Genomic DNA, 24,660 nt, shown 5'->3' on the forward strand with positions numbered 1-24,660 from the left:
TAATAACTCTTACTATACCACTGCTGCAGATAGAAGTCACACTCTAGCCGCATCTTGTGCAACAAAAGCAGGACGTATGTTCCACTTAATCCAATTTATTAACATTTTGCCTTTCACTGTGATCTTTGGAGGGAAGACTACATCCTTCTCCAGCAAGTGTGTTTGAGTAGTTCCTTTGTCTCTTAAATGTCATTATGGATTTAGCTGCATTATTTGAAGCAGGGCTATCTTTCTTTTTTCACATCTCTCAGCTACCTTATTCACCTCACCTGGATTCAAAGCAGGTTTAACCTCCGGTTCCTTTGTTGTGGTTGAATTTGGTCTCTAGTATTCTCTTTTGAGAATTCCTTTCCCAGATTCACTCGAACAAACCCGTGGAGTCACAGCAATTTTTTTTTACGGCATAAGAAGAGGTCCTTTGACCTACTGCATAGGTGCCAGTCAAACATCTATCGATTTCAATCCCTTTTTCCAGCACTTCCCTCATAGGCTTGCTTGCTATGTGCTCATCTTAAACAGTTTTTAAGTTGTCAAGGGATTCCGTCACTATCACCCTTTCTGGCAGATTCTCACTTTTCTCCCCACCCTCCCCTGCATTCAAAGAATGATGGTCATTTCAAACAACTCCAGCAGGATGTCACCACCACACGTTTCTCCTCCTTTCCTCATCTGCATTTTGCAGGGATTGTTTCCTCCAGGACACCCGAGTCCATTCTTCGACCAACACCACCCACAGCACCTTCCCATGGAACCGCAGAAGATGCAACACCTGCTCTTTCACCTCCTCCCTGCTCACCATCCAAGGGCATAGTCTTTCCAGGTGAAGCAGGATTTCACCTGTACCTCCTCCAAACTCGTAAATTATATTTGCTGCACCCAATGTAGCCTATTCTACACCGGAGAAAATAAAAGCAGACTGGGTGACTGTTTTGCAGAACACCTCTGGGTCCTTGCTCAAGGCATGACCCGAAGCTTCCTGCAGCCAGTCATTTTAACACATCAACTTGCTCACATGCCCATTTGTCTGTGCGTGGCATGCTGCAATGCTCCAGCAAATTACAGCGCAAATTGGAGGATCAAAATCTCATCTTCAAATGAGGCAGTTTCCAACTTTCTGGGCTCAATATTCTGTCAACATCTTCAAATTGTGAACCCATTCCTTCCCCGTCTTTTAGCTTTGCTTGTTACATTCTCTGTCACCCTATCTCCCAATTTCCCCACCCCACTGGAACTGTCTGTCTGTTCTTTCCAGTCTGGCAGTTAGGCACACCATCGTTCTGCTATTCTCACATTGTGATCACTTAATTTGAATTAAGAACATCCTTTCTCCCCCAGCACTCCAACCACCCCCTCCTACTACTTCTCAAATGCTGCCCCCTCCTCACCACTTTAACACTGATGAATAGTCATCTAGATTCAAAAGCTAGCTTGCTTTCTCTCCAAGGATGCTGCCTGATTTGCTGTGATCTTCAGCACTTTTTGTTTCCAGAACTGTCATTAACTTGAAACCCTAGAAATGGTATGAACGGCTAATAAGCGTGATTATATTCTACTGATAACTGTCATCTAAATATGTGACCAGTGATGTGAACAAAGTTAATGTCTAAATCCGCTTGGGTTGCAAACAGTCAGGATTTCACATTATTTTTACCTTGGTAGCTATTATCCTGCCACAATGCAATATTCACTGCTAGTTTCCTTCAAAAGTGTCCAAAATCATTTTAAAGACCTTGAATGCATCGTGGAATTCAGTGGGTTATATGCAAGACTGGAGAAATTTCAGCTGGAAATTCCTCAATCTGCGCCAGTACTTAGGTTAGCAGATTGTGCATATTTATCGAGTGAGGAAAGACAACGTTTTTGACAAGTGTTAGATTTGCAGAAATATAAACTGATTCAACAAGTATTGGAATCACTAAAAAAAAAATTCTTGGAAAGGATTGCTTTTCAACACTGTTCTCAGTGTCATGAGACAATCTGGCATATGACAAAAAATGGAGAGCACAATATTGTCAATGAGCTGTCACAGCAGACAGTAGAAAAGAACTTTAGTGGAAATGAGGACAGACATGTTTTTTAAATATTCTGAGAAGTGACAAGAATTTAGGATTTGCAATAAGAGAATGCACATCAGGAATGCCTAAGGGGTAGTAAATGCGTATGTTTGGCATGATTCAAAGTAACACTAAGTCATGAATTGTCCCAAACAGTTAATGGATTCCAAAACTAAACACAAACTAAAGATTTGGAAGAAGATCATGGAAATATGGGACCAAGATAAGGCTTTATTGGATACAAGAATTTCAGGCCAGTGTTAATTATTATGTTTGCCCCAGAATCTATCAACTGTGCTGTTACACACAGCAGATGCATGTCTACAGTATCCGCATAGGACTGACTACAATGCTACCAAGACACTGTATACTAAGGATTGGGGCAAAGTCAAAGCTTTGGAGAACTCCACTAGTTTCAGGTTTGGGCTGATAAAACACCAGAATCTTGTAAAAAGAGTTATTTCTTGTAAAATAGTTGGAATAAATCATTTTATTATAACAGAATGAGTATGTAATGTATAAAGCACAGATGAAACTGGTTGTAGAAAACAATGAAACAATTATGTTTAGAAAATCAGTAAAATTGAAATTTACGAATTGCGACATTATTATATTCCTTTAATGTAATACAACCTCTCCATTCAAAAAAATTAAAATGATACTCATGAAGAACAGAAACTTGGAAGACAAAGTTAACTGTGTTAAAACTATGAAAGCTCTCTGTTCAAGAGATTAAAAAATTTTGTACAGAATACATGAATAAGGGATGAAAATCCAATGAATAACCCAATAACACCATAAGGGATAAGCGATAGATTTTAGATTTGTCAGAAGTATGAAAGGACACAGTTTAAATCTCTCAGAAATCTGCCCTTAGCAAGGGATTTTAACAAGGTAGTGGCCACAGATATAAAGGTACAGTGTAAAGAAAATAAAACATTTTATGTTTTGCACTTTACGCAATTCGGCAATACATAATAAAGGCAAGAAATCTTCAACATTGTTGGAAATAGATTACAAATTTTCAGATTCTAAAGAGCTATAAAAAGTAATGAGGAATCAGGTATCTCTCATGTACATTGCACAACTATGAGGGCCAGTTTGTTGGATGAAGGACAGACAAGTTCTGATGATTAAAAATGAGGCCATCAGACCCAAAGGACAAGTACAAAAATGGGTACAAAAGTTAAATATTTACCAAAAGCAGCCAGTGAAGAAATGCAACCATAAAGTAGAACAGGGAGGGACATTGAAAATATAAAACAGGATGACATGCAGGTGGTAAGGCTGATGGGATGGTAACACAATATACAAATAATGGCTCGTGAGACTACATGACCTGGATGGAGATGAAAAACCTTGGATCAGAATCCTTTTGTTAGGAGGGGAAGATTCAATAGTATCAGTCCAGAAAGAGACAGAAAGTAGGATAGACAGCAGAGAGGAACTGGCCAAAGAGGAATGTCAGCAGGAACAGAACTCATGTAATCAGAGAGTTTTATTGGCAATGAGCAAATTACAAAGTAAATTAATACGAGCTGCTGAACAACAAAATCATAAAGCTGGTGATAGGTTGAGGTGTACATGGAGGTGTCGGATAGGTGACAAGAGGCCTATCACATAAATGAATATGCATGGAAGTAGTATTTACTGTTTGGACGTATAGCTAAAGAAAGGCTAGAAAGATGCTTTGACAAAAGTTACTGGGGAATGAACATATAAAAGAATAGATTCACCAGGGTTGCAATTTTGAAGCTTTTCTTGGGAATGTTGATCAATTATTATTAAAACTGCATTTCTGCAAAAGGATCAACTTAAACGAGATGTGTTTCATTACCTTCCAAAAGTGCCACAAATGCAGTGATTCCTCTCTGGAAGTTTAGTAAATGTGAATATGTTTAAACGATGCTTCTACAGTTTAATAAATCTCAATAAGGCTTGTCTTATTTCATCTTCAGTTGAAAGCAGACCCATGTTTTACTGGCACCAACAAGGGCAGTTTTCAGACATCTTCATTATACACACAGATAAATTTTTTTTGTGGGATCAGAGCAATGAATTTGAAAACATTCTCAAAAGTGGGAGTCAGGGTTCAGGGGAAAGATCCTCTGGTTTGGAAATCAGGCAGAATGTATTGAGTGCTGCTTTGCATCAGCAATCTTATTTGGAAAATGATGGTAGGACCTCACAGAAAGATGCAGCAGCTTCCAAAACTGAAATGAAGTAATTGCGAAGTCTAATTGATCAGTTTTGAGATGTTAGGAATATGAAATTATGCCTGAAAAATTTGTGACCTCTTTCAGGAGATAATAAGCAGGATAGATAAAGGCAAAGCAGTGGATATAATGTATTAAGTTTTTCAGAAGGCATTTGATAAAGTGCCACACGTTACGAAATATGAGTCCATGGTGCTGCGCATAGTATATGAGCATGGATACAGAATTTGCTAACTAATAGAAGACTGTTAGGTTAACAGGACATTTTCGGGATTGCAACTTGAAACCAGTGATGTGTTGCAAAGATCAGTGCTGGGGTCACAATTAATCACAACATATGCTGATGACTTAGAGAAAGAAAGTCAATACGCTCTTGCCAATTTTGCTTATGACACAATAATATGTGGGAAAGCAAGTGGTCAAAGAATCAGCAAATGGATATTTGCTGCTAAACCAAGCGGAGGTTTGGAGACCGCTTTGCAGAACACCTCCGCTCAGTTCGCAACAAACAACTGCACCTCCCAGTCGCAAACCATTTCCACTCCCCCTCCCATTCTTTACATGACATGTCCATCATGGGCCTCCTGCAGTGCCACAATGATGCCACCCGAAGGTTGCAGGAGCAGCAACTCATATTCCGCTTGGGAACCCTGCAGCCATATGGTTTCAATGTGGACTTCACCAGTTTCAAAATCTCCCCTTCCCCAACCGCATCCCTAAACCAGCCCAGTTCGTCCCCTCCCCCCACTGCACCACACAACCAGCCCAGCTCTTCCCCTCCACCCACTGCATCCCAAAGCCAGTCCAACCTGTCTCTGCCGCCCTAACCTGTTCTTCCTCTCACCCATCCCTTCCTCCCACCCCAAGCCGCACCCCCACCTACCTACTAACTTCATCCCACCTCCTTGACCTGTCCGTCTCCCCTGGACTGACCTATCCCCTCCCTACCTCCCCACCTATACTCTCTCCACCTATCTTCTTTTCTCTCCATCTTCGGTCCGCCTCCCCCTCTCTCCCTATTTATTCCAGGACCCTCACCCCATCCCCCTCTCTGATGAAGGGTCTAGGCCCGAAACGTCAGCTTTTGTGCTCCTGAGACGCTGCTTGGCCTGCTGTGTTCATCCAGCCTCACATTTTATTATCTAGCAAATGGATATAGACAGGTTGTGAAACTGGGCAAAACTTGGCAGATGGAATATAATGTAGATTAATGACAGGTTATGCATTTTGGCAGAAAGAATAGATGAGCTGAATATTATTTAAATGGAGAAAGATTACAGAACAAAGGGATTTGGGACTCTTTGTCCATGAATCACAAAAAAAGTTAGCATTCAAGTTCAGTCAATATTAGGAAAGGCTATTGGAGTGTTGGCTTTCATTTCGAAGGGAATTGATTATAAAAGTTGGAGGCTTTGCTGAAACCATACAAGGCATCAGCCTGGCCACACCGGAATACTGTGAACTCCTTATCTAGGGAAAGGTGGTCTAAAACTGCAAGCAATCCAAAGAAGGCTCATTTGGCTGATAGCAGGTATGGGGATACTATCATGATGATAGGTTGAATAGATTGGGCCTGTACTCATTGGAATTCAGAGGCATGAGAGGCAACCTTTTTTGAAATTTACCAAATTCTTAGAGGGCTCTACAGTGTAGATGTGGAGAGGCTGTGGGAGGGTCTCGGATAAGAAGGTATAATCTCAGAATAAGGAATCACATGTTTAAGACAGAGGAGGTATTGCTTTTTTAAGGGTTACAAATATTTGAAATTCTGTGCCACAGAGGGCCATCATTAAATATATTCGAGACTGAGATAGATACATTGATTTTTGATCACTAAGGGAATCAAGGGTCATGGAAAAGGCAGGTAAATGGAGATGAGGATTATCAAATCAGTCCTGAATGTTAGAGGAGACTCAATGGGCTAAATAGCCAACCTCTGCTCGTTTATTTTATTGTCTTATAATTGTGAAAAGTCTCACGGTAGAAAATATTATTTGGATGAGCAAGGCATGAAATTGTTATCATTGGGAAATGCCAGGAATATGAAACATTATTTTTTCCCCCATTGAAAATTTCAGATGGGTTCTGAAGTGCAGTAGGGTTTATAACTCTTTTTTTGCATAGGAAGGTAAATGCTGCCCTTTGGATTGAGAACCTAAAACAATCAGAAGCAAAACAACCCGAGTGGCCGAAACTCTTAGTGTTATGAGATGGTAGATATGACGTTTACATTGGGAAATATATTGGAAGAAATTCCCAAAAGAACTCAGCAGCCAAGACATTGCCACAACAATAACGTGTCATGACCTACATTCAACAAAATGTGAGAGATGTAAGATAAAGAGGATTAATGTTGCAGTTTTAAAACAGATGCTGTAGAATGTAGAAATCTTGGTAATGAAAGAGGTGGACAACAGCAGTCAGCTGAGTGCTGTATGAACAGATACTACAAAAAAATACACTTGGAACTTTAATGTACACTTCAGACCAGAATGTACCATGTTCAGTTTTGCAAAATATACCATCACTTCATACTCTTTGATTAGTTAATCTTTCCAGTACTAATGAATGTGTATGAATGTATTTTCAAATTAAAAAGGCAAATGTGTTAACTAATAAATCCAACAGGAATACCCAAACCTAATGGCATAGGGAGGTAGTGGTGGCTATATCAACATAGTTATTGAAAACATACTGTTTTGGCCTCAACTACTTTCTGTGCTGGTGAATTCCAGAGGCCCACCACACAGAGTGAAGAAATTCTCATCTCAGTCCTAAAAGGCTTACTTATCTTTAAGATATGATCCCTTGATCCGGACTCCCCAGTCAAGAATTTCCTGCATCTAACCAGTCTAGTCATGTTAGAATTTTATGGGTTTCTACAAGATCCTGCCTCATTCTTCTAAATTCCGGCGAACACAATCCTAACCAATTCAACTTCTCATATCAGTCTAGCCATCCCAGGAATCAATTTGGTAAATCTTCAATGCAGTCACTCTACAACTTCCTCAGATAAGTAGACCAAAACTGCACACAATATTCCAGGTGCAGCCTCACCAATGCCCTGTAAAATTACAGCAAAATATCCTTGTGGTTGAATCCTCTTGCTAAGAAGGTCAACATACAGTTTACCTTCTTCACTGTTTGCAGCGCCTGCACGTTCACTTTCAGAGACTCATGCACAAGGACACCCAGGTCTCAACTGACCATTCCTTCTCTCAGTTTACAGTTATTCAAACAATAATCTGCCTTCCAATTTTGCTACCAAAGTGGACAACGTCACTATCCACTTTATACTGTATTTGCCAAGCATTTGCCCACCCAGCCTGTCAAAAATCACACTGCAACATCACAGCATCCACTTCACAACTCACCCTTGCACCCAACTTTGAGACACCTGAAAATTGAGTTATTACATTTAGTTGCCTCATCGAAATCATTAACATATCTTGTGAACAGCTGGGCCCTAGTACTTAATCCCTTAAAGCACCACTTTAAACACTGCTTGCCCTGAAAAAAAAGACCCATTTATTCCTACTGTTTCCTGTCTGCTGACTAGTTTTCTATCCACATCAATATACAACCCCCAAATCCCGTGTACTCTAATTTTACACATTAATGTCTTATTTGGGACTCTGCCCAAAAAGCCTTTTCAAAGTCCAAATAAATCACACTGATTGGCTCCTCTGATCAACTCTACTAGTCACATCCTCAAAAGATTTCAGTAGATTTATCAAGCATGATTTCTCTTCTGTAAATCCCTGCTCACTGTATTTGATTCTACCCACTGTTTTCTCAGTGCCCTGCTTTGAAATCCTTCATAATGGATTCTAGCATCTTCCCAGCACCTGACTCACTGGTCTACAATTCCCTGTTTTCTCTCTACCTCCTTTTTTCAAATAGTGGGGTTACATTACCTATCTTCCAATCTGGAGGAACTATTCCAGAATCTATTCTAATAAAATGGTACTAATATTAATTAAGGGATAATTGGGTAAGAACTGGTGCAAAAACATGTTAGTGCTCCTGAGATGCTGCTGGGCCTGCTGTGTTCATCCAGCCTCACATTTTATTATCTTGGATTCTCCAGTTCCCATTATCACTTATAAAGTGTCGGAACAGGTTGGTTAGAAATATCAAAACATGGGAAACAAGCAAATCAGTGAGAGTGGATTTTGTGGTTTGTGAATTAAAACTTTGGCTACAAAGCTATTTGACTAGACTGTCCACCTAGCATTTCGACCTCTAGTTATTTAATATCATACAGTGTGCAATCCCATGCATAACCTCAGTTGTGACTTTAAAATGGAGGGAAGATCATTGAAGCTGCTCAAAGTGTTAACTAGGACACTCTGATGAATTCTTGCAATGATTTGCTGAGACTGCAATGACTGTGCTTGTTGGAAGGTCCATCATTTTTTTGTTCCAAGTATGACTCAAACAGCCAAATTTTCCCCAATTTCTATCCACTTCATTTGTTAAGGTTCCTGGAAGATACACCTGCACAAATGTTACTTTGATGTCGGGGCAGTCACTCTCAGCTCACCTATTAAGTTGAACTTTTTGTCCACGTTTGGATCAAGGAGGTTTTAAGGTCAGGAGCTAAGGTGCCCTGGAGGAATCCAAAACCGAGCAGCAGAGTGGAAGCTATTTCTGCTTCAGCGCTGCTTGATGGCCCAGCCAACATTACCTTTCACTACTTTGCTTATGATCAACATTAGATTGTTGGAGTGAAATCTGGCTGTATTAATTTATCTAGTTCCTTGCGGTCAGGACATATCTGAACAATTCCCACCAACTATCGTACAGCTGCCAGTTTTGCTGCTGCACTAGATTGTTCAATTAGGCTCCTAGTTATATCTGCAGCACAAATCTTCGGGTTTACAACAAGAATGTTGTCAAGTAGCAAAAGTTAAAGCAATTAACAAAATTGAACAAGTACTTGATTATCTACTTGAACAGCCATGACCTCTTGATCTAGTGCAGGAAACTGAGATCAGGGTCAGTAACTCTTCGTTAACAGATGTCAGATATTAAAGAGGAACATGGCAAATAGGAACAAGAGTCAGCTACTCAATGATATTATGACTGATGCTCTATCTCAAAACCATTTGGTTCCCTGTCCACACAGCTCTTTATGCCTTCAGTGTCTGGAAACAGAATCCACAGAATCCCTACAGTGTGGAAACAGGCCATTCGGCCCAACAAGTCCACAGTGACCCTCCAAAGAGCATCTCACCCAGAGCCATTCCCCTGCATTTCCTACGACTAACATACCTAATCTATACATCCCTGAAAACTATGGGAAATTTAGCATGGCTAATCCACCACACATCTTTGGACTGTGGGAGGAAACTGGAGCACCTGGCAGAAACTCACGCAAACACAGGGAGAACGTGCAAACTCCACAAAGACAGTCACCCAAGGGTGGATTTGAACCCAGATCCCTGGCACTCTGAGGCAGTAGTGCTAACCACTCAGCCACCATAGCGCCCAGAAAAATGTTTTCCTTTCTTAAATACATTCAGCGACTTGCCCGCCCCCTTGTGTAAATTCCACAAGGCCACCATTCTCTGATAAGGAAATTTCTCATCATCTCAGTCCTAAATGTTCCACCATTTAAATAATCAAAACATATACTCCGAGACCATGGCTCATTACTCTAGACCCACTTGGGGGGAACATCATCCCTACATCTATTGTGTCTAGCCTGGTCAGAATTTTGTGTGTTTCAATGAGATCCCACTTCACTCTTCGGAGCTCCACGGAGTATAAAAACTAGTTTAGTATCTACCTTGGCAACCAACATCTGTTGTTGGGCCTCAATCTGGTGCTGTTGTCTAGAAGCCATTTCTTGCAGTTCTGAAAGTGTCAACTCCACCCGAGGATTACCACCCTGTGTTAACAAAAATGAGATGTTAGCATTTATGGATATTTTGTACTTTAAAGGCTTATATTGAATTAACTAAAGCCAGTCAACACTTGAGGTTTTAAATATGACATCTTATTACAAGCATTCTTCTTTATCAACCAAACCATCTATAAATTTCCCATTTTTAATGCCATTTGCTTCTAAGCTCAAAAACAGATGCATAAATTCCTCCACTACAAGAAACAGATATAAAATTTTTATATTTTCCAGAACACATAATACCTTTTTAAAATGTTATTTTCCCTTGTAGAATTTGTCATCCAGTTCTCTGCAGTGCGTGTTAAACCATATCTGCCAGAGCTAATTAAAAAGTTTGTGTACCTTTAAAGTCAAGGCTTGATGATTTGTATAACCAGTTTCACAGGAATCAAGACATTTAAGATACTGATGATCTTTCAGTCCATCATCTCCGTACCATTCAATGACAATCTAGTCTCAACTTCCTGTACAATAAACATTTAATTGCTTGTTAAATACGATTTTTACCATTTTAAAAAGGTGAGTTTCTGCTTCCACCAACTTTTTTAAAAGCGAGTCATTCGGCCCTACCACCATCCAGGTGAAAATATGCTACTTCATCAGCTGCCCTCTAATCCATCCACCAATTATTTGAAATCTATGGTCCTGGCTTTTTATCTCTTCTGGGTTGAATAAATTGTCCCTATTTATTTCATCCAGGTGCCACAGAATTTTATTCAGAATAGTCTCGGCTATCCAACGTTAGTTCAATACTAAAAGCTTTTCCAATTCAGGTAGCATCCAAGAAAATCTCTGCTTTAGCCCTCCAGCACAATCACACATTTCTTGTCGTGTGATAGCAGAACTGTATGCAATACTCAAGTCACAGCCTAACTAGTGTTGTTTTACAGTTTCAGTCTCAGTATTTACTCTACTTCAGGTAAGAGAAGGGTGTGTACGCCTTCTCAACTATCTTATCTATCTGACCCGTGGTTATTAATGATCTGCGGACATAAACACCGGGGCTCTGTTTTTCCTCCACACTGCTCAGTGTCCTCCCATTGATTTTTCAGTTCCTTGGATTTCAGCCCCTCCCAAAATATATTATCTCATTTTGGACAGAATATCATTTTTTGGCTTTATTGTTAAATAATCAAAATGTGAATTTCAGTTTAAACAGAAATGAAGAGGCTACTCAGCCATTCAAACCAGCTCAACCATTCAACGAAATGATCTTCTAATTCAACACTATTTTTCTACACTATTACAAATCCTTTCATGCTTTTATTATGCAGAAATCTATCAATCTCAATTATGAATATTTTCAACAATTCAATGTTCACAATCTTCTAGGGCAGAGAATGAGATTCACCAGCATGAGAGGTATTTCTGCTCATCTCAATCCTAAATGACCTACTCTTTGTTTTGATACCATATCTCCTGCTTTTAGACTTGTCACGTACTGCGAGAACTTTGCAGATTTCAATTAAACCACCTCTCATTCTTCTAAACACCAGAGCATAAAGTTCCAGTCCATTGAATTTTCAATATAGAACAACCCTTCCACCCCAGGACTTAGCATAGTGGGAGCACCAAAGGTTCACCAAACTAAGTACATCTTTTCTGAGGTAAGGAGGCCAGATCTTCACAATACTCCAAGTGTGGTCTGACATTCTACTAATTGTAGCATATTAATATCCTCTTGTAATAAGGGCCAATAAATGATTTGCTTTCTCACCGGCTTGCTTTACCAGTATGTTAGCTTTCTGTGACTCATGAGTGAAGATATCCAAGTCCCTTCAAAGCTTAACACTTTGCAGCCTACGACCATTTAAGAAATACTTGTTCAGTTTTGTTTTCAAAATGGGTAACCTTGCATTTTCATACATGGTGTTCTATTTCCCAAACGTACTTTTAAATTTTGGACTTGTTACACTTGGGCCCCACATTAAAATCAACTGCACGGATTTGGAATAACTGGGACCCAAGAGGAGATTCTTGCTGTACTGAGTGTCATACCTTGCAAAACTGAAAATGACCTATTTAATCTGACACTATTTTCTGTCAGTTAATCAGAGCTCAAACTATTCCAGAATATTCTTCAACTCATGTACTAAATTTTGTTTAATAAGCTCACGTGGAACATTATCAAAAGCTTTCCGAAAAATCTAAACATATCAACATCTACTCAGTCCTTTTTACTCACTTTGCCAGGTACATCCTCAAAAAAACTAACAGGTCAGTGAAACATGATTGCCCTTTCATAAATCCATGCTGATCTGCCCAATGTTACTATTACTTTCTATGCATCCCTTTAACACATACTGCATACAATCTAACATTTTTTTTCTTTGAATGACACTACCTTAACAAGTCTGTAATTGGGACCAGTTCTGTGGGAGTTGGGGCCTGTATACATTGGATAGGTTACTCTTGGACAGCATTGATGTCCTTGGGGGAAGTGTTTGCTAGAACGGTTGGGGAGGGTTTAAACTAACATACCAGAGGGATGAGAACTTACGTAAGGAGTCACAGGAGGAGACAGCAAAGACAAAACCAAAAGGTAGAAATGGGAATCAGAAAGGTGATACCCAGAGAAACCAAGGACAAAATTCAAAATAAAAGCAAGACAAACAATGTTAAAAAGACAAATTTAAAGGTCTTGTGCCTTAATGTGTGGAGTGTTTGCAGTAAAGTGGATGAACTGATTGTGCTGATAGGGTAAATGAGTGCGATATAATTGGGATAATGGAGCCATGGCTGCACGGTGACCAGAGATGGGAACTGAATGTCCCAGCATATTCCATATTAGGAAGCATAAGCAAAAAGGAAAAAGGTGGTGGAATGGCATTGCTGGTTAAAGAGGAAATTCACACAATAGTGAGGAAGGATATTAGCTCAGACAATGTGCAGTCTGTATGAGTAAGGTTAAGAAATACCAAGCAACAAAAAACATTAGTGAGTGTTATATATAGACCCCCAAACTGCAGTGATGTTGGGATTAGCATTAAACAGGCATTTAGAGATGCATGTGATAAGGGAATATTGGTTACCATGGGTGTTTTTAATCTGCACATAGATTGGGCAAAGCAAATTAGTCACAATGCTCTAAAGGAGAAATTTCTGGAGTGCATAAAGGATGGTTTTCTTGGCCAATATGTGGAAGAACCAACTAAAGAACAGGCCATTTTAGACTGGGAACTGAGTCATGAGAAGGGAATCGTTGCCAATCTAGCTGTACAACCATAACAAAATAAAAACCATTCATCAAGACGGAAAGCGAGGTAGTTGATTCAGAGACAAGGGTCCTGAATTTTATTAAAGGAAGATAAGTAACTATGAGACATGAGTTAGCCTTGACAGTTTAGGAAGAGTTACTTAAAGGGATAACAGTGGGCAGGCAATAGTAAACATTCAAGGAACATATGGGGGAATTGCAGCAATTGTTTATTCCTGTCTGACACAAAAGTAAGAGGGCCAATCCATAGTTTACAAAGGAAATTAGAGATAGTTTCTGATCCAAGGAAGAAGCATACAGATAGGCCGAGAAAAATAATAGGTCTGAAGATTGGGAGCAGTTTAGACTAAAGGATTGATTAAGAAAGGTAAAATACAGTTCAAAAGCAAGCTTACATGGAACTTAAAGACTAACACTAAGAGTTTGTACAGGTAGGTTAGGAGAAAGAGATCAGCGAGGACAAATGTAGCTTCTCTTCAGACAAAAATGGGGCATGTATAACAGGGGACAAAGAAATGGCTAAGCAGCTGAATACATATTTTGCTTCTGTCTTCAGAAAAGAGGATACAAATCAGTTACCAGAAATGTTGGAGAATGCAAGATTTAGTGAGAGGGAAGAATTAAAGGGAGAAGAGCATTAGTAGAGAAATGATGCTGGAAAAAAATGATGGGATTGAAGGGGGATAAATCCCCACAGCCTGATAATCTACATCCCAGAGTACTTAAGAAAGTGGCTCAAGAAACAGTGGATGCGTTGGTGGTCATCTTCCAAGATTTCATAGAGTTTGGAACAGTCCCTGCAGATTGGAGGGTAGCTAATGTCACTCCAATATTCAAAGAGGGAAGTAGAGAGAAAGCAGGGAATATAGACTGATAAGCTTAACACCAGTAGTGAGGAAAATTCTCAAATCCATTATCAAGGGCTTTATCATGGAGCATTTAGAAAACAGTGGCTGGATTAAAGAGAGTCAGCATGGATTTATAAAGGAGAAAATCATGCTTGACAAATCTGTTGGAATTCTATGAAGATGTAACCAGTAGAGTTGGCACATTTGGACTTTCAGAAAGTGTTTGACAAAATCTCACGTAAGAGATTATTGCGCAAGATGAAAGCACATGGGACTGGGGCAAGTGTTTTGAGATGGATAGAAAAGTGGCTGGCAGCGAGGAAACAAACAGTGGAAATTAATGATAATGGGAACTGCAGATGCTGGAGATTCCAAGATAATAAAATGTGGGGCTGGATGAACACAGCAGGCCAAGCAGCATCTCAGGAGCACAAAAGCTGACGTTTCGGGCCTAGACCCTTCATCAGAGAGGGGGATGGGGGGAGGGAACTGGAATAAATAGGGAGAGAGGGGGAGGCGGACCGAAGATGGAGAGTAAAGAAGATAGGTGGAGAGGGTGTAGGTGGGGAGGTAGGGAGGGGATAGGTCAGTCCAGGGAAGACGGACAGGTCAAGGAGGTGGGATGAGGTTAGTAGGTAGCTGGGGGTGCGGCTTGGGGTGGGAGGAAGGGATGGGTGAGAGGAACAGCAACTTATATTCCGCCTGGGAACCCTGCAGCCATATGGTATCAATGTGGACTTCACCAGTTTCAAAATCTCCCCTTCCCCCACTGCATCCCTAAACCAGCCCAGTTCATCACCTTCCTGGACCTCTCAGTCTCCATCTCAGGCAACCAGCTTGTAACTGATGTCCATTTCAAGCCCACCGACTCCCACAGCTACCTAGAATACACCTCCTCCCACCCACCCTCCTGCAAAAATTCCATCCCCTATTCCCAATTCCTCCGCCTCCGCCGCATCTGCTCCCACGATAAGACATTCCACTCCCGCACATCCCAGATGTCCAAGTTCTTTAAGGACCGCAACTTTCCCCCCACGGTGATTGAGAACGCCCTTGACCGCGTCTCCGGCATCTCCCGCGACACATCCCTCACACCCCGCCCCCGCCACAACCGCCCCAAGAGGATCCCCCTCGTTCTCACACACCACCCTACCAACCTCCGGATACAACGCATTATCCTCCGACACTTCCGCCATTTACAATCCGACCCCACCACCCAAGACATTTTTCCATCCCCTCCCCTGTCTGCTTTCCGGAGAGACCACTCTCTCCGTGACTCCCTTGTTCGCTCCACACTGCCCTCCAACCCCACCATACCCGGTACCTTCCCCTGCAACCGCAGGAAATGCTACACTTGTCCCCACACCTCCTCCCTCACCCCCATCCCAGGCCCCAAGATGACATTCCACATTAAGCAGAGGTTCACCTGCACATCTGCCAATGTGGTATACTGCATCCACTGTACCCGGTGCGGCTTCCTCTACATTGGGGAAACCAAGCGGAGGCTTGGGGACCGCTTTGCAGAACACCTCCGCTCAGTTCGTAACAAACAACTGCACCTCCCAGTCGCAAACCATTTCCACTCCCCCTCCCATTCTCTTGATGACATGTCCATCATGGGCCTCCTGCACTGCCACAATGATGCCACCCGAAGGTTGCAGGAACAGCAACTTATATTCCGCCTGGGAACCCTGCAGCCATATGGTATCAATGTGGACTTCACCAGTTTCAAAATCTCCCCTTCCCCCACTGCATCCCTAAACCAGCCCAGTTCATCCCCTCCCCCCACTGCACCACACAACCAGCCCAGCTCTTCCCCCCCACCCACTGCATCCCAAAACCAGTCCAACCTGTCTCTGCCTCCCTAACCGGTTCTTCCTCTCACCCATCCCTTCCTCCCACCCCAAGCCGCACCCCCAGCTACCTACTAACCTCATCCCACCTCCTTGACCTGTCCGTCTTCCCTGGACTGACCTATCCCCTCCCTACCTCCCCACCTACACCCTCTCCACCTATCTTCTTTACTCTCCATCTTCGGTCCGCCTCCCCCTCTCTCCCTATTTATTCCAGTTCCCTCCCCCCATCCCCCTCTCTGATGAAGGGTCTAGGCCCGAAACGTCAGCTTTTGTGCTCCTGAGATGCTGCTTGGCCTGCTGTGTTCATCCAGCCCCACATTTTATTATCTTATTATAGTGGAAATTAATGGGTCCTTTTCAATTTGGCAAGTAGTAACTAGTGGAGTGCCACAGGGATCATTGCTGGGACCCCAGCTATTCACAATATTTACTAATAATTTAGATGAGGGAATAAAAGGTACACCTCAACGTTTGCAGATGGTACCAAGTTGGGTAGGAAGGTAAACTGTGATACGGATGCCGAGATCCTTCAGCATGATCTGGACAGGGTGGGTGAGTGGGCAAATCAATGGCAGATGAAGTATAATTTGGATATATGTGACATTATTCATTTTGGAAGCAAAAACAAGGCGGCAGATTATTACCTGAATGGCTGTAAATTGGGAGAGGGGAGTGTGCGGTAGGACCTGGGCATCCTTGAGCACCAGTTGCTGAAAGTAAGCATGCAGGTGCAGCAGGCGGTTAAGAAGGCAATGGTATGTTGACCTTCATTGCGTGAGGTTCCAAGTACAGGAGCAGGGATGTATTGTTGCAGCCTTACAGATTCTTGTTGAGGCCACACTTAGAATATTATGAGCACTTTTCTGAAGGAGGATGTTCTTGCTGTCAAGACAGTGTAGCGAAGGTTTACCAGGCTGATTTCAGAGATGGTGGGGCTGACATATGAGGAGAGATTGACCACATTAGGATTAGTTTTGTCGGAGGGGTGGGAAAGCTCATACAGACTTAGAAAATTCTAATGGGACTGGACACAGTGGATGAAAGGATACTGTTCTCGATGGTGGGTGCATCCAGAACCAGGGTTCTCAGTCTGGGTATTCGGGATAGACCATCTAAGATGAAGATAAGGAGATATTCCTTCAGCTAAAGAGTGGCCTACGGAATTCATTACCACAAGAAGCAGTTGATACCAAAACACTGAATGAATTCAAGTGGCTAGATATAGCACTTGGGGCAAAATGAGATCCAAGGTTATGTGGAGGAAGCAGGATTAGTTACTGAGTTGGACAATCTGCCATGATTGTAATGAATGGCGGAGCAGGCCTGAAGGGCCGAATGGTCTCCGGTGTTCCTGTTTATCCAATTCAATACTTCATATTCTTCTTAGCGATTACATCATGATCAGCTCTGTCTTTTGTGAAGATAGACTTCATTAGGGATTTTTCCCAATATCCTCACCCTCCGCACACAGGTTACTTTCAGGTCCACAATGTAACCTATTTTTTCCTTCATTAAGATCTTGTTGTCTGTCCTTACGTAAGCTTCCCTTTCTACATCACCTTTCCCTGTATGCACACATCAACCAGCATCCTTTTTTTTGCAATTTCGTTGCTCAATCAGAATGAAATACTGAAATTACAAAAGGAGCAAGTTAGCAAATCGTCTGAACAATTCTAGCATACACTGAAAATAATTCTCACTTTTCTCATGGCCAAATTATCAAATCATACGATGCACTTCTGGATGCATTCTGGGGGTAGAAAATATTTTTAAACAGCGAACATTTTTACGTTTAAGAAAAGTCATTAAGAATGTTAGCAACATTACTATTGGACAATGTTCATTCCCTTGAAGTAATTAATGAGTTTATTTTTCGGATAAAAATGGCTCAGAAGATAAATGCACCTTGTAGGTTGCACAGATGCATCTGGACTGGGAAGTTCAATTCACCAGGAATGTCTGACTAAGCATAATCAAACTATTTCTGATGTAATGTCTGCTTTCATGTCAAATAAATACAGGACTGGTGAACAGCCACCTGTTGTAATTGATCTGAGTTCACATACATAAAGCGGTAATTGGACTAGGTAGAAAAATTAAAGCCTGGACAAGTTCTTTTTAGAAAATGTAACAAAGGAATAGAACATTCCAACGTGCAAAATTAGAATGTTCTTTTCTGATCAAGTTTCGGGGGTTGTCTTCATAATACCATGTTTAAATTGGACTTTTACATTATCAACATGCCCATTCTCACATGCCAGATGGTAAATGTAACAAGAGATCTTGCAAGATTTTGATGTGAACTTCTAAGTTTACTGCAAAATAACAAAATCTCAACTACATAAAGATGACAGGAAAAATTGTGGACGTAGTTTTGTGAAATCAAATCAAGTGGTTTTACAAATGACATTGGCAGGCACATGGCTCAAAATTACTGCAAAAAAATTAGACAATGCTTGATACTAAAATGTTTTGAGAGAGCACCCTGAAAATAAAATTTTCATCTTTACTGTGAAACAATATACTGTATGGTCGAATACTTTTTACCAGTAGCTGAAGGTGTCCTTGAAATAGTTTAGTATCGAGGTGAAGTTCTGACAAACATTTTTGAGATTCATACATAATTGCCCAAAGCAGTGATAACGCTGTCAGGACAAACTGTTCTATGTTTGAACTGCCAATGAAAATGATTTAACAAGCAGCTTTCACATTCTACTGAAGGAGATAAAAGGACTGGAATGTGGTACTTGATAGGATAATTTCCTAGGGTTGGACAGTTTTAGATTGGGTATCAGGAATCTGCAACCCAAGAGATTCAGGGAAGCTACTCAAGGATACATGGATGTTAGCAATGCTTGATAGCAGCAGGCATTTGTAAGTTTGTGCGCGAGTTTAAAAAAAATTGAAAATTCATGCAAATATTTTTGCAAGTACTTGTTAATTCTCTGTCAATGTGCTTAAACCCAGCGTTCAAGTTTCTGTTTAACACACGGTCCTTACATTCTCACCACATCACACTTGCTCAGTGGTTAACACTGCTGCCTCACAGCACCAGAGTCCCGGGTTCGATTCCATCCTTGGGCAACTGTCTGTGCGGAGTTTGCACATTCTCCCTGTGTCTGTGTAGGTTTCTCTGGTTTCCTCCCACAGTCCAAAAATGTGCAGGCTAGGTGGATAGGCTATGCTAAATTGCCCACAGTGTTCAGGGATGTGTAGATTAGGTGGGTTATAGGGCGATGGGTCTGGGTAGGGTTTTTGACGTGGACTTGTTGGGCTGAAGGGCCTGTTTCCACACTGCAGGGATTCTATGAAATCCATGAAATTTATCACATGCTGTTATCCTGAGTCCGAAATCACCTGAGTTCTAAATTACTGTGTTCAAAGCATCTGCATCTCCAACCCCAGCCACGTTCTATGACCTGTTGCCACTTATAACTTTGCGATTCTGCTTCACTGCCGTCTTCCATCTTTTTATCCTAGCTGTCACCTCAGTCTGTCCTGCTTCTCATTTCTGTTGGTTCTACTTCCATCTCTGCCAATCTTTGGTTCACCCTCACAAAGATTCATTTCTAGCAGCAAGATAGGAAACATGCCATCTTTTTTCAAAAATGCATTTGAACCATGAGGCCCACCAAATGATCCCTTGACTCGAATCACATTAACCTGCTGACAACCCAACTTCCCACTTAAATTAATATTATGTTCTCTCTCTTCAGACCCCCCCTTTCCAAGAAAACTGCCAGCTTCATTCCTTGACTTAAAGACATACACGTACAGACCAATGATTAACTTGTCAGAATTTCTGGAATCTTTTTTAATGCCATTATGAGAAATGGAGTCCCTGGAGTAACAAAGGGGACTTTTTTGCAAAGGGAAAGTCGCAGGATGTACCAGAAGGATGTAGCAGTATTGGAGAGAGTACAGAAATGATTTATTAGGACGTGGCCTGGTTAGAGGCTATTAGCTATGAGGTTGGAGAAACTTGGGTTGTTCTCACTGGGACAACGGAGGCTGGGGCAACTTGATAGAGGTCTATAAGATTATGAAGGAAATGAACAAAGCGGACAGTCTGAAGCTTTTTCCCCGGGTGCAAGAGTCAGTTACTAGGGGGCATAGGATTAAGGTATGAAGGGATAGGTTTAAAGGGTTTAAAGTATGAGGCAAGTTTTTTTTTTAAACAGAGGGTGGCGTGTGCCTGGAACTCGCTGCTGGGGAAGGTAGTGGAAGCAGATACATAGTGACCTTTAAAGGACGTCTTACCAAATACACGAATAAAATGGGAATAGAGAGGTATGGTTCCCGGAAGGGTAGGGGGTTTTAGTTGTGATAGGCAGCATGGTGGTGCAGACTTGGAGGGCTGAATGGCCTGTTCCTGTACTATAACTTTCTTTGTTTATTTCTGGGATGTATCAACAATGTGGTAAACCTGGAGGAGTCATAATACTAAAGAATATCACCAGTTTAATTGAAAAAAGTTAGTAAACATATGGTGCATCCTCATGAAGCAAATCTCAAAGAGAAGATACTTTAATAGCTAAATTTGGAGTAAGGGTCGATAAAAAGCTCAATAAAGTCTTTGTCAGTCACGATCTTGCAGTATAGTTATTTTCTGTAAGCCTTCCGCTTTGGTCGTTTCAGGTCTAATACCATTTGAAGAGTTGACTGCTCCAAAAAAATTGGTTTGGCTCACATTGATTTGGCATTTTTTGCTGATCATCATCTTGAGAGATAGCAAGAACTGCAGATGCTATGGGCTAACATCTATTTTTGCCCTTAAGCTTAGTACAATACATGGTGAGAGAGTTATACCTCTCTATTAATTGCTTTTATTATGGATTTTTGAACTAGTGACATTTGTATTTGTCTGAAGTGGCTTAATTTTAGGTTTAAATTAGATTAAAGTTTAGGGACATAGTTTTAAAGCGAGTGGAGATAGATATAGGGGAGACATCAGAGATAAATTCTTTACTCAGTGGTCAGGGCGTGGAACGCATTGCCGGAGAGGGTAGTGGAGTTGGCCTCATTAGGGGCATTTAAGATGCTATTATATAGGCATACGGATGATAGTATAAGGTAGCCGTGGAGGTCAGATAGACCTTAGGTTTCGGGTAAAAGTTCAGCACAACATCGTGGGCCGAAGGGCCTGTACTGTGCTGTGCTGTACTGTTCTATGTTCTATTTATCAAGTATTCCTCTTTGATAAATTCATGCCAACTCTGTCCAATCCTGTTATTGGTTTCCAAGTGCTCTGCTATTAAATATTTTATGACAAACTCTAGTATTTTCCACGTTATTCATGTCAAAGTAGCTGGTATACAATTCTCTACAACTCTTCTTTTTTAAATAGAGGTATTACATCAGCAACCCTCCAATCCATATGAGCTGTTTGAGAATTTACAGAATCTTGAAAGATGATTACCAATGCATATACTTTTTCTTGAGCAACATCCTCTGGGATGAAGATTATTGGGTTTTGGGATTTATGGTCTTTTAATCCCATGAATTTCCCGCAACACCACTTCCCTATTGATATAGATTTCCTCAAGTTCTTCACTCTCACTTGACCCTGTGTTCTCCAACATTTTTGGGAGATGATTTGTGTCCTTCTTTGTGCATATTTCAGTAAGGAAACCAAGGCTGAATGAGTTCAACCATGTTGTGTTTCAAGGAAGTAAGGTGAGGCTGGATAGTGTCTACTTTAATGCTAGGAGAATTACAGATGAGTTAAGGGCATGGATTGACAAGTGGACTTGCCATGCTGTTGCCATCATAGAGATGTGGTTGAGGGAGCAGCATGATTGACAACTCAACATCCTGGGTCATAGGGTCTTCAGGCAGGACAGGGTAGGGAGTAAATGAGTACATCACATCAGTCTTCACTTGGAGGAGGCCGTAGGTAAGAATTCTGGAACAGGGACTGAGAAACATAGAAGACAGGGACAGGAGTAGGCCACTTGATCCCTCATAACTGCTCAGCCATTTAATATGGCTGATCATCGGGCTCAAAACCTTAATCCCACACTCCCTTCCTAAATGTTCCTTGATCCCGTTACCTACAAAAGCTGTATCAACCTCCTTCTTGAGAACACAATGCTTTGGCCTCAACAACTTCCTGTGGTAATGAATCCCAAAGACTCATCACTCTCTGGGTGAAGAAATCTTTCCTCATCTCAGTCCTGAAAAGTTTACCTCTCATCCTTGAATTATGACCCCTGGTTCCAGCCTCCTGCCAACATCTGGAATAGCATTCCTACATCTAAACTGTACAGTCCTGTTACAATTTTATAGGTATCTATAAAATCCCCTCATATTTTTCTAAACTCCAGTGAATATAATCCTAACCAACTCAATCTCATCTCATACGTCAGTCTTGTCAACCTGTAATCACTTTGGTAAACCTTCGTTGAACTCCCACCATAGCAAAAACATAATTCCTCAGATAAGGAGACAAAAACTGCACAGAAATATTCTCAATGTAGCCTCACAAATGCCCTGCATAATTACAGCAAGATAGCTTTCCTCTTGTCGTCGAATCCTTTTGTTGTCAAGGCCAACATGCAGCTTGCCTTCTTTACTGACTGCCGCAGCCTTCAGGGAAGCAACGGCCTAGTGGTATTATTTCTGGACTGTTAATCCAGATAATGTTCTGGGGACATGGGTACAAATCCCGCCACAGCAGCTGGTAGAATTTAAATTTGACAAGTGTTTGGAAATAAGAATCTAACGATGACCATGAATCAATGCATTTCTGGCTGTCAGAAAAATCTGGTTCACTGATGTCCTTTAGAAAATCAAACTGCCATTCTTACCTGGTCTGGCCTGCATGTGACTCCAGACCACAGCAATATGGTTGACTCTGAACTGCCCTCTGGACAATTAGGGATGAACAATAAATGCTGGCCTAGCCAGCAACACCCTCATCCTATGAATGAATAGGGGAAAACAAAAGCTGTGTGCTTACATTCAGTGATTGGTGTACAAGGACACCTATGTCTTATTGATTATTCCGCTCTCTCAATTTCCAGCTGTTCAAGTAATAATCTACCTTCCTATTTTTGCTCCCAAAGTGGATAATCTCAGTTATCCACATTATATTACATCTGCCATGCATTTGCCCACTCACTCAAATGGTCAAAAATCACACAAACGTTTCTGCAACATCCTTACACTCACCATTCCACTCAGCTTTGTACAACCTGGAAAATTTGAGATATTACATTTAGCTCCCTCACCTAAATCATTAACATATATTGTGAACAGCAGAGGTCCTAGCACTGAAAGGTATTAGTCTCTGCCCGCCATTCAAATGCCATTCCTACCCCCATGACCTGCCATAGCAAATGCAGGATACGGGGAGAGGATGGGATGTTCTTCAGAGGGTTAGAGCAGATTTGATGAGCCAAATGGCTTTTTTCTGCACTCCACCAATTCTATGATTCTGAAAAGTTCTTGTGTTCCCCACAAGCTTACTCTCATACTCTATTTTCCCCTTCTTAATCAATTCATTGGTCCTCCTTTATGGACTTCTAAATTGTTCCAAATCTTCAGGTCTATTGCTTTTTCTTGTCAAATAGTATTAGATTCATAAAAGTGGCATACAACCTCTAACTTGCCTCACAAGTCATGGTTGCGCCAGACAGGAATAAACAATTTTTGGACTCCACCCATTCACTCTTTGACCGTACGCCACTGTCATTCCTTTCAGAAATGATTTCCCAAACCATCACACCAATTCATGCCTCATACTATTGAAATTTCCCGTATTAGGATTCTATTTAAGTTTACTGTATTAGGATTCAAAACCTTCATGTCAGAATCAATTACCTCACTCCCTATCTTGGTGAAGGATTCTATCGTATTAAAGGTCATAGAATTGATCATTAAATCCCTACAGCCCAACAAGTCCACACTGTTCACTCAGACCATCCCCCTATCACCCACCTAATCTACACATCCCTGAACACTATGGGCAATTCAGCATGGCCAATCCACCTAACCGGCACATCTTTGGACAGTGGGAGAAAACTGGAGGAAACCCACGCAGACATGGGCAGAATGTGCAAACTTCTCAAAAACAGTCGCTCGAGGGTGGAATCAAACCGGGGTCCTGGTGCTGTGAGGCAGCAGTGCTAACCACTGAGCCACCGTGCCACCCATATGGTTGTTCTTCCCCTTGAAGTCTCTCACAAATACATTACTATTTTTTCCTTTTCGTTACACAACATTCAGTGTAAGATGGCCTGTTCTCTAGTTAAGACTTCAATTTATTGATCCAGAGAAAACATCCCAAAACCTCTTCCAAAATACTAAACACCCGTGGATATTCAGTTCCCATCCCTGATCACCCTTTAGCCATATCTCTGCAATCCCTACAATATCATAGCCATTTACACTCATATGCACAATTAATTTATCCACTTACTTTTGAATGCTCCTAGCATTCAGGCATAAAGGCTTAAGGCTTAAGGCTTGTCTTTTCATGTTCCCTGACTCATTTCCCTCTTTTATCCCCCCCAAAACAATAAACTGTGCCATTGTCTGACTCTAGCCCTTGAGTC

At 41.3% G+C, this 24,660-nt stretch overlaps 1 protein-coding gene across 8 annotated transcripts in view; it reads right to left on the reverse strand.

Annotated features, from left to right (window-relative positions):
- Positions 1 to 24,660, reverse strand: part of ppp1r13bb (protein phosphatase 1, regulatory subunit 13Bb) — a 105,408-nt gene that overhangs the window by 37,417 nt on the left and 43,331 nt on the right. For all 8 annotated transcript variants that reach the window (XM_048537612.2, XM_048537609.2, XM_048537610.2 and 5 more), the window contains one exon: positions 10,065 to 10,166. In XM_048537612.2, coding sequence (XP_048393569.1) covers positions 10,065 to 10,166 — 102 coding nt within the window. The remainder of the gene's footprint in view (positions 1 to 10,064; positions 10,167 to 24,660) is intronic.

Source organism: Stegostoma tigrinum, chromosome 10, assembly GCF_030684315.1.
Source record: "Stegostoma tigrinum isolate sSteTig4 chromosome 10, sSteTig4.hap1, whole genome shotgun sequence".
Lineage (NCBI taxonomy): Eukaryota > Metazoa > Chordata > Chondrichthyes > Orectolobiformes > Stegostomatidae > Stegostoma > Stegostoma tigrinum.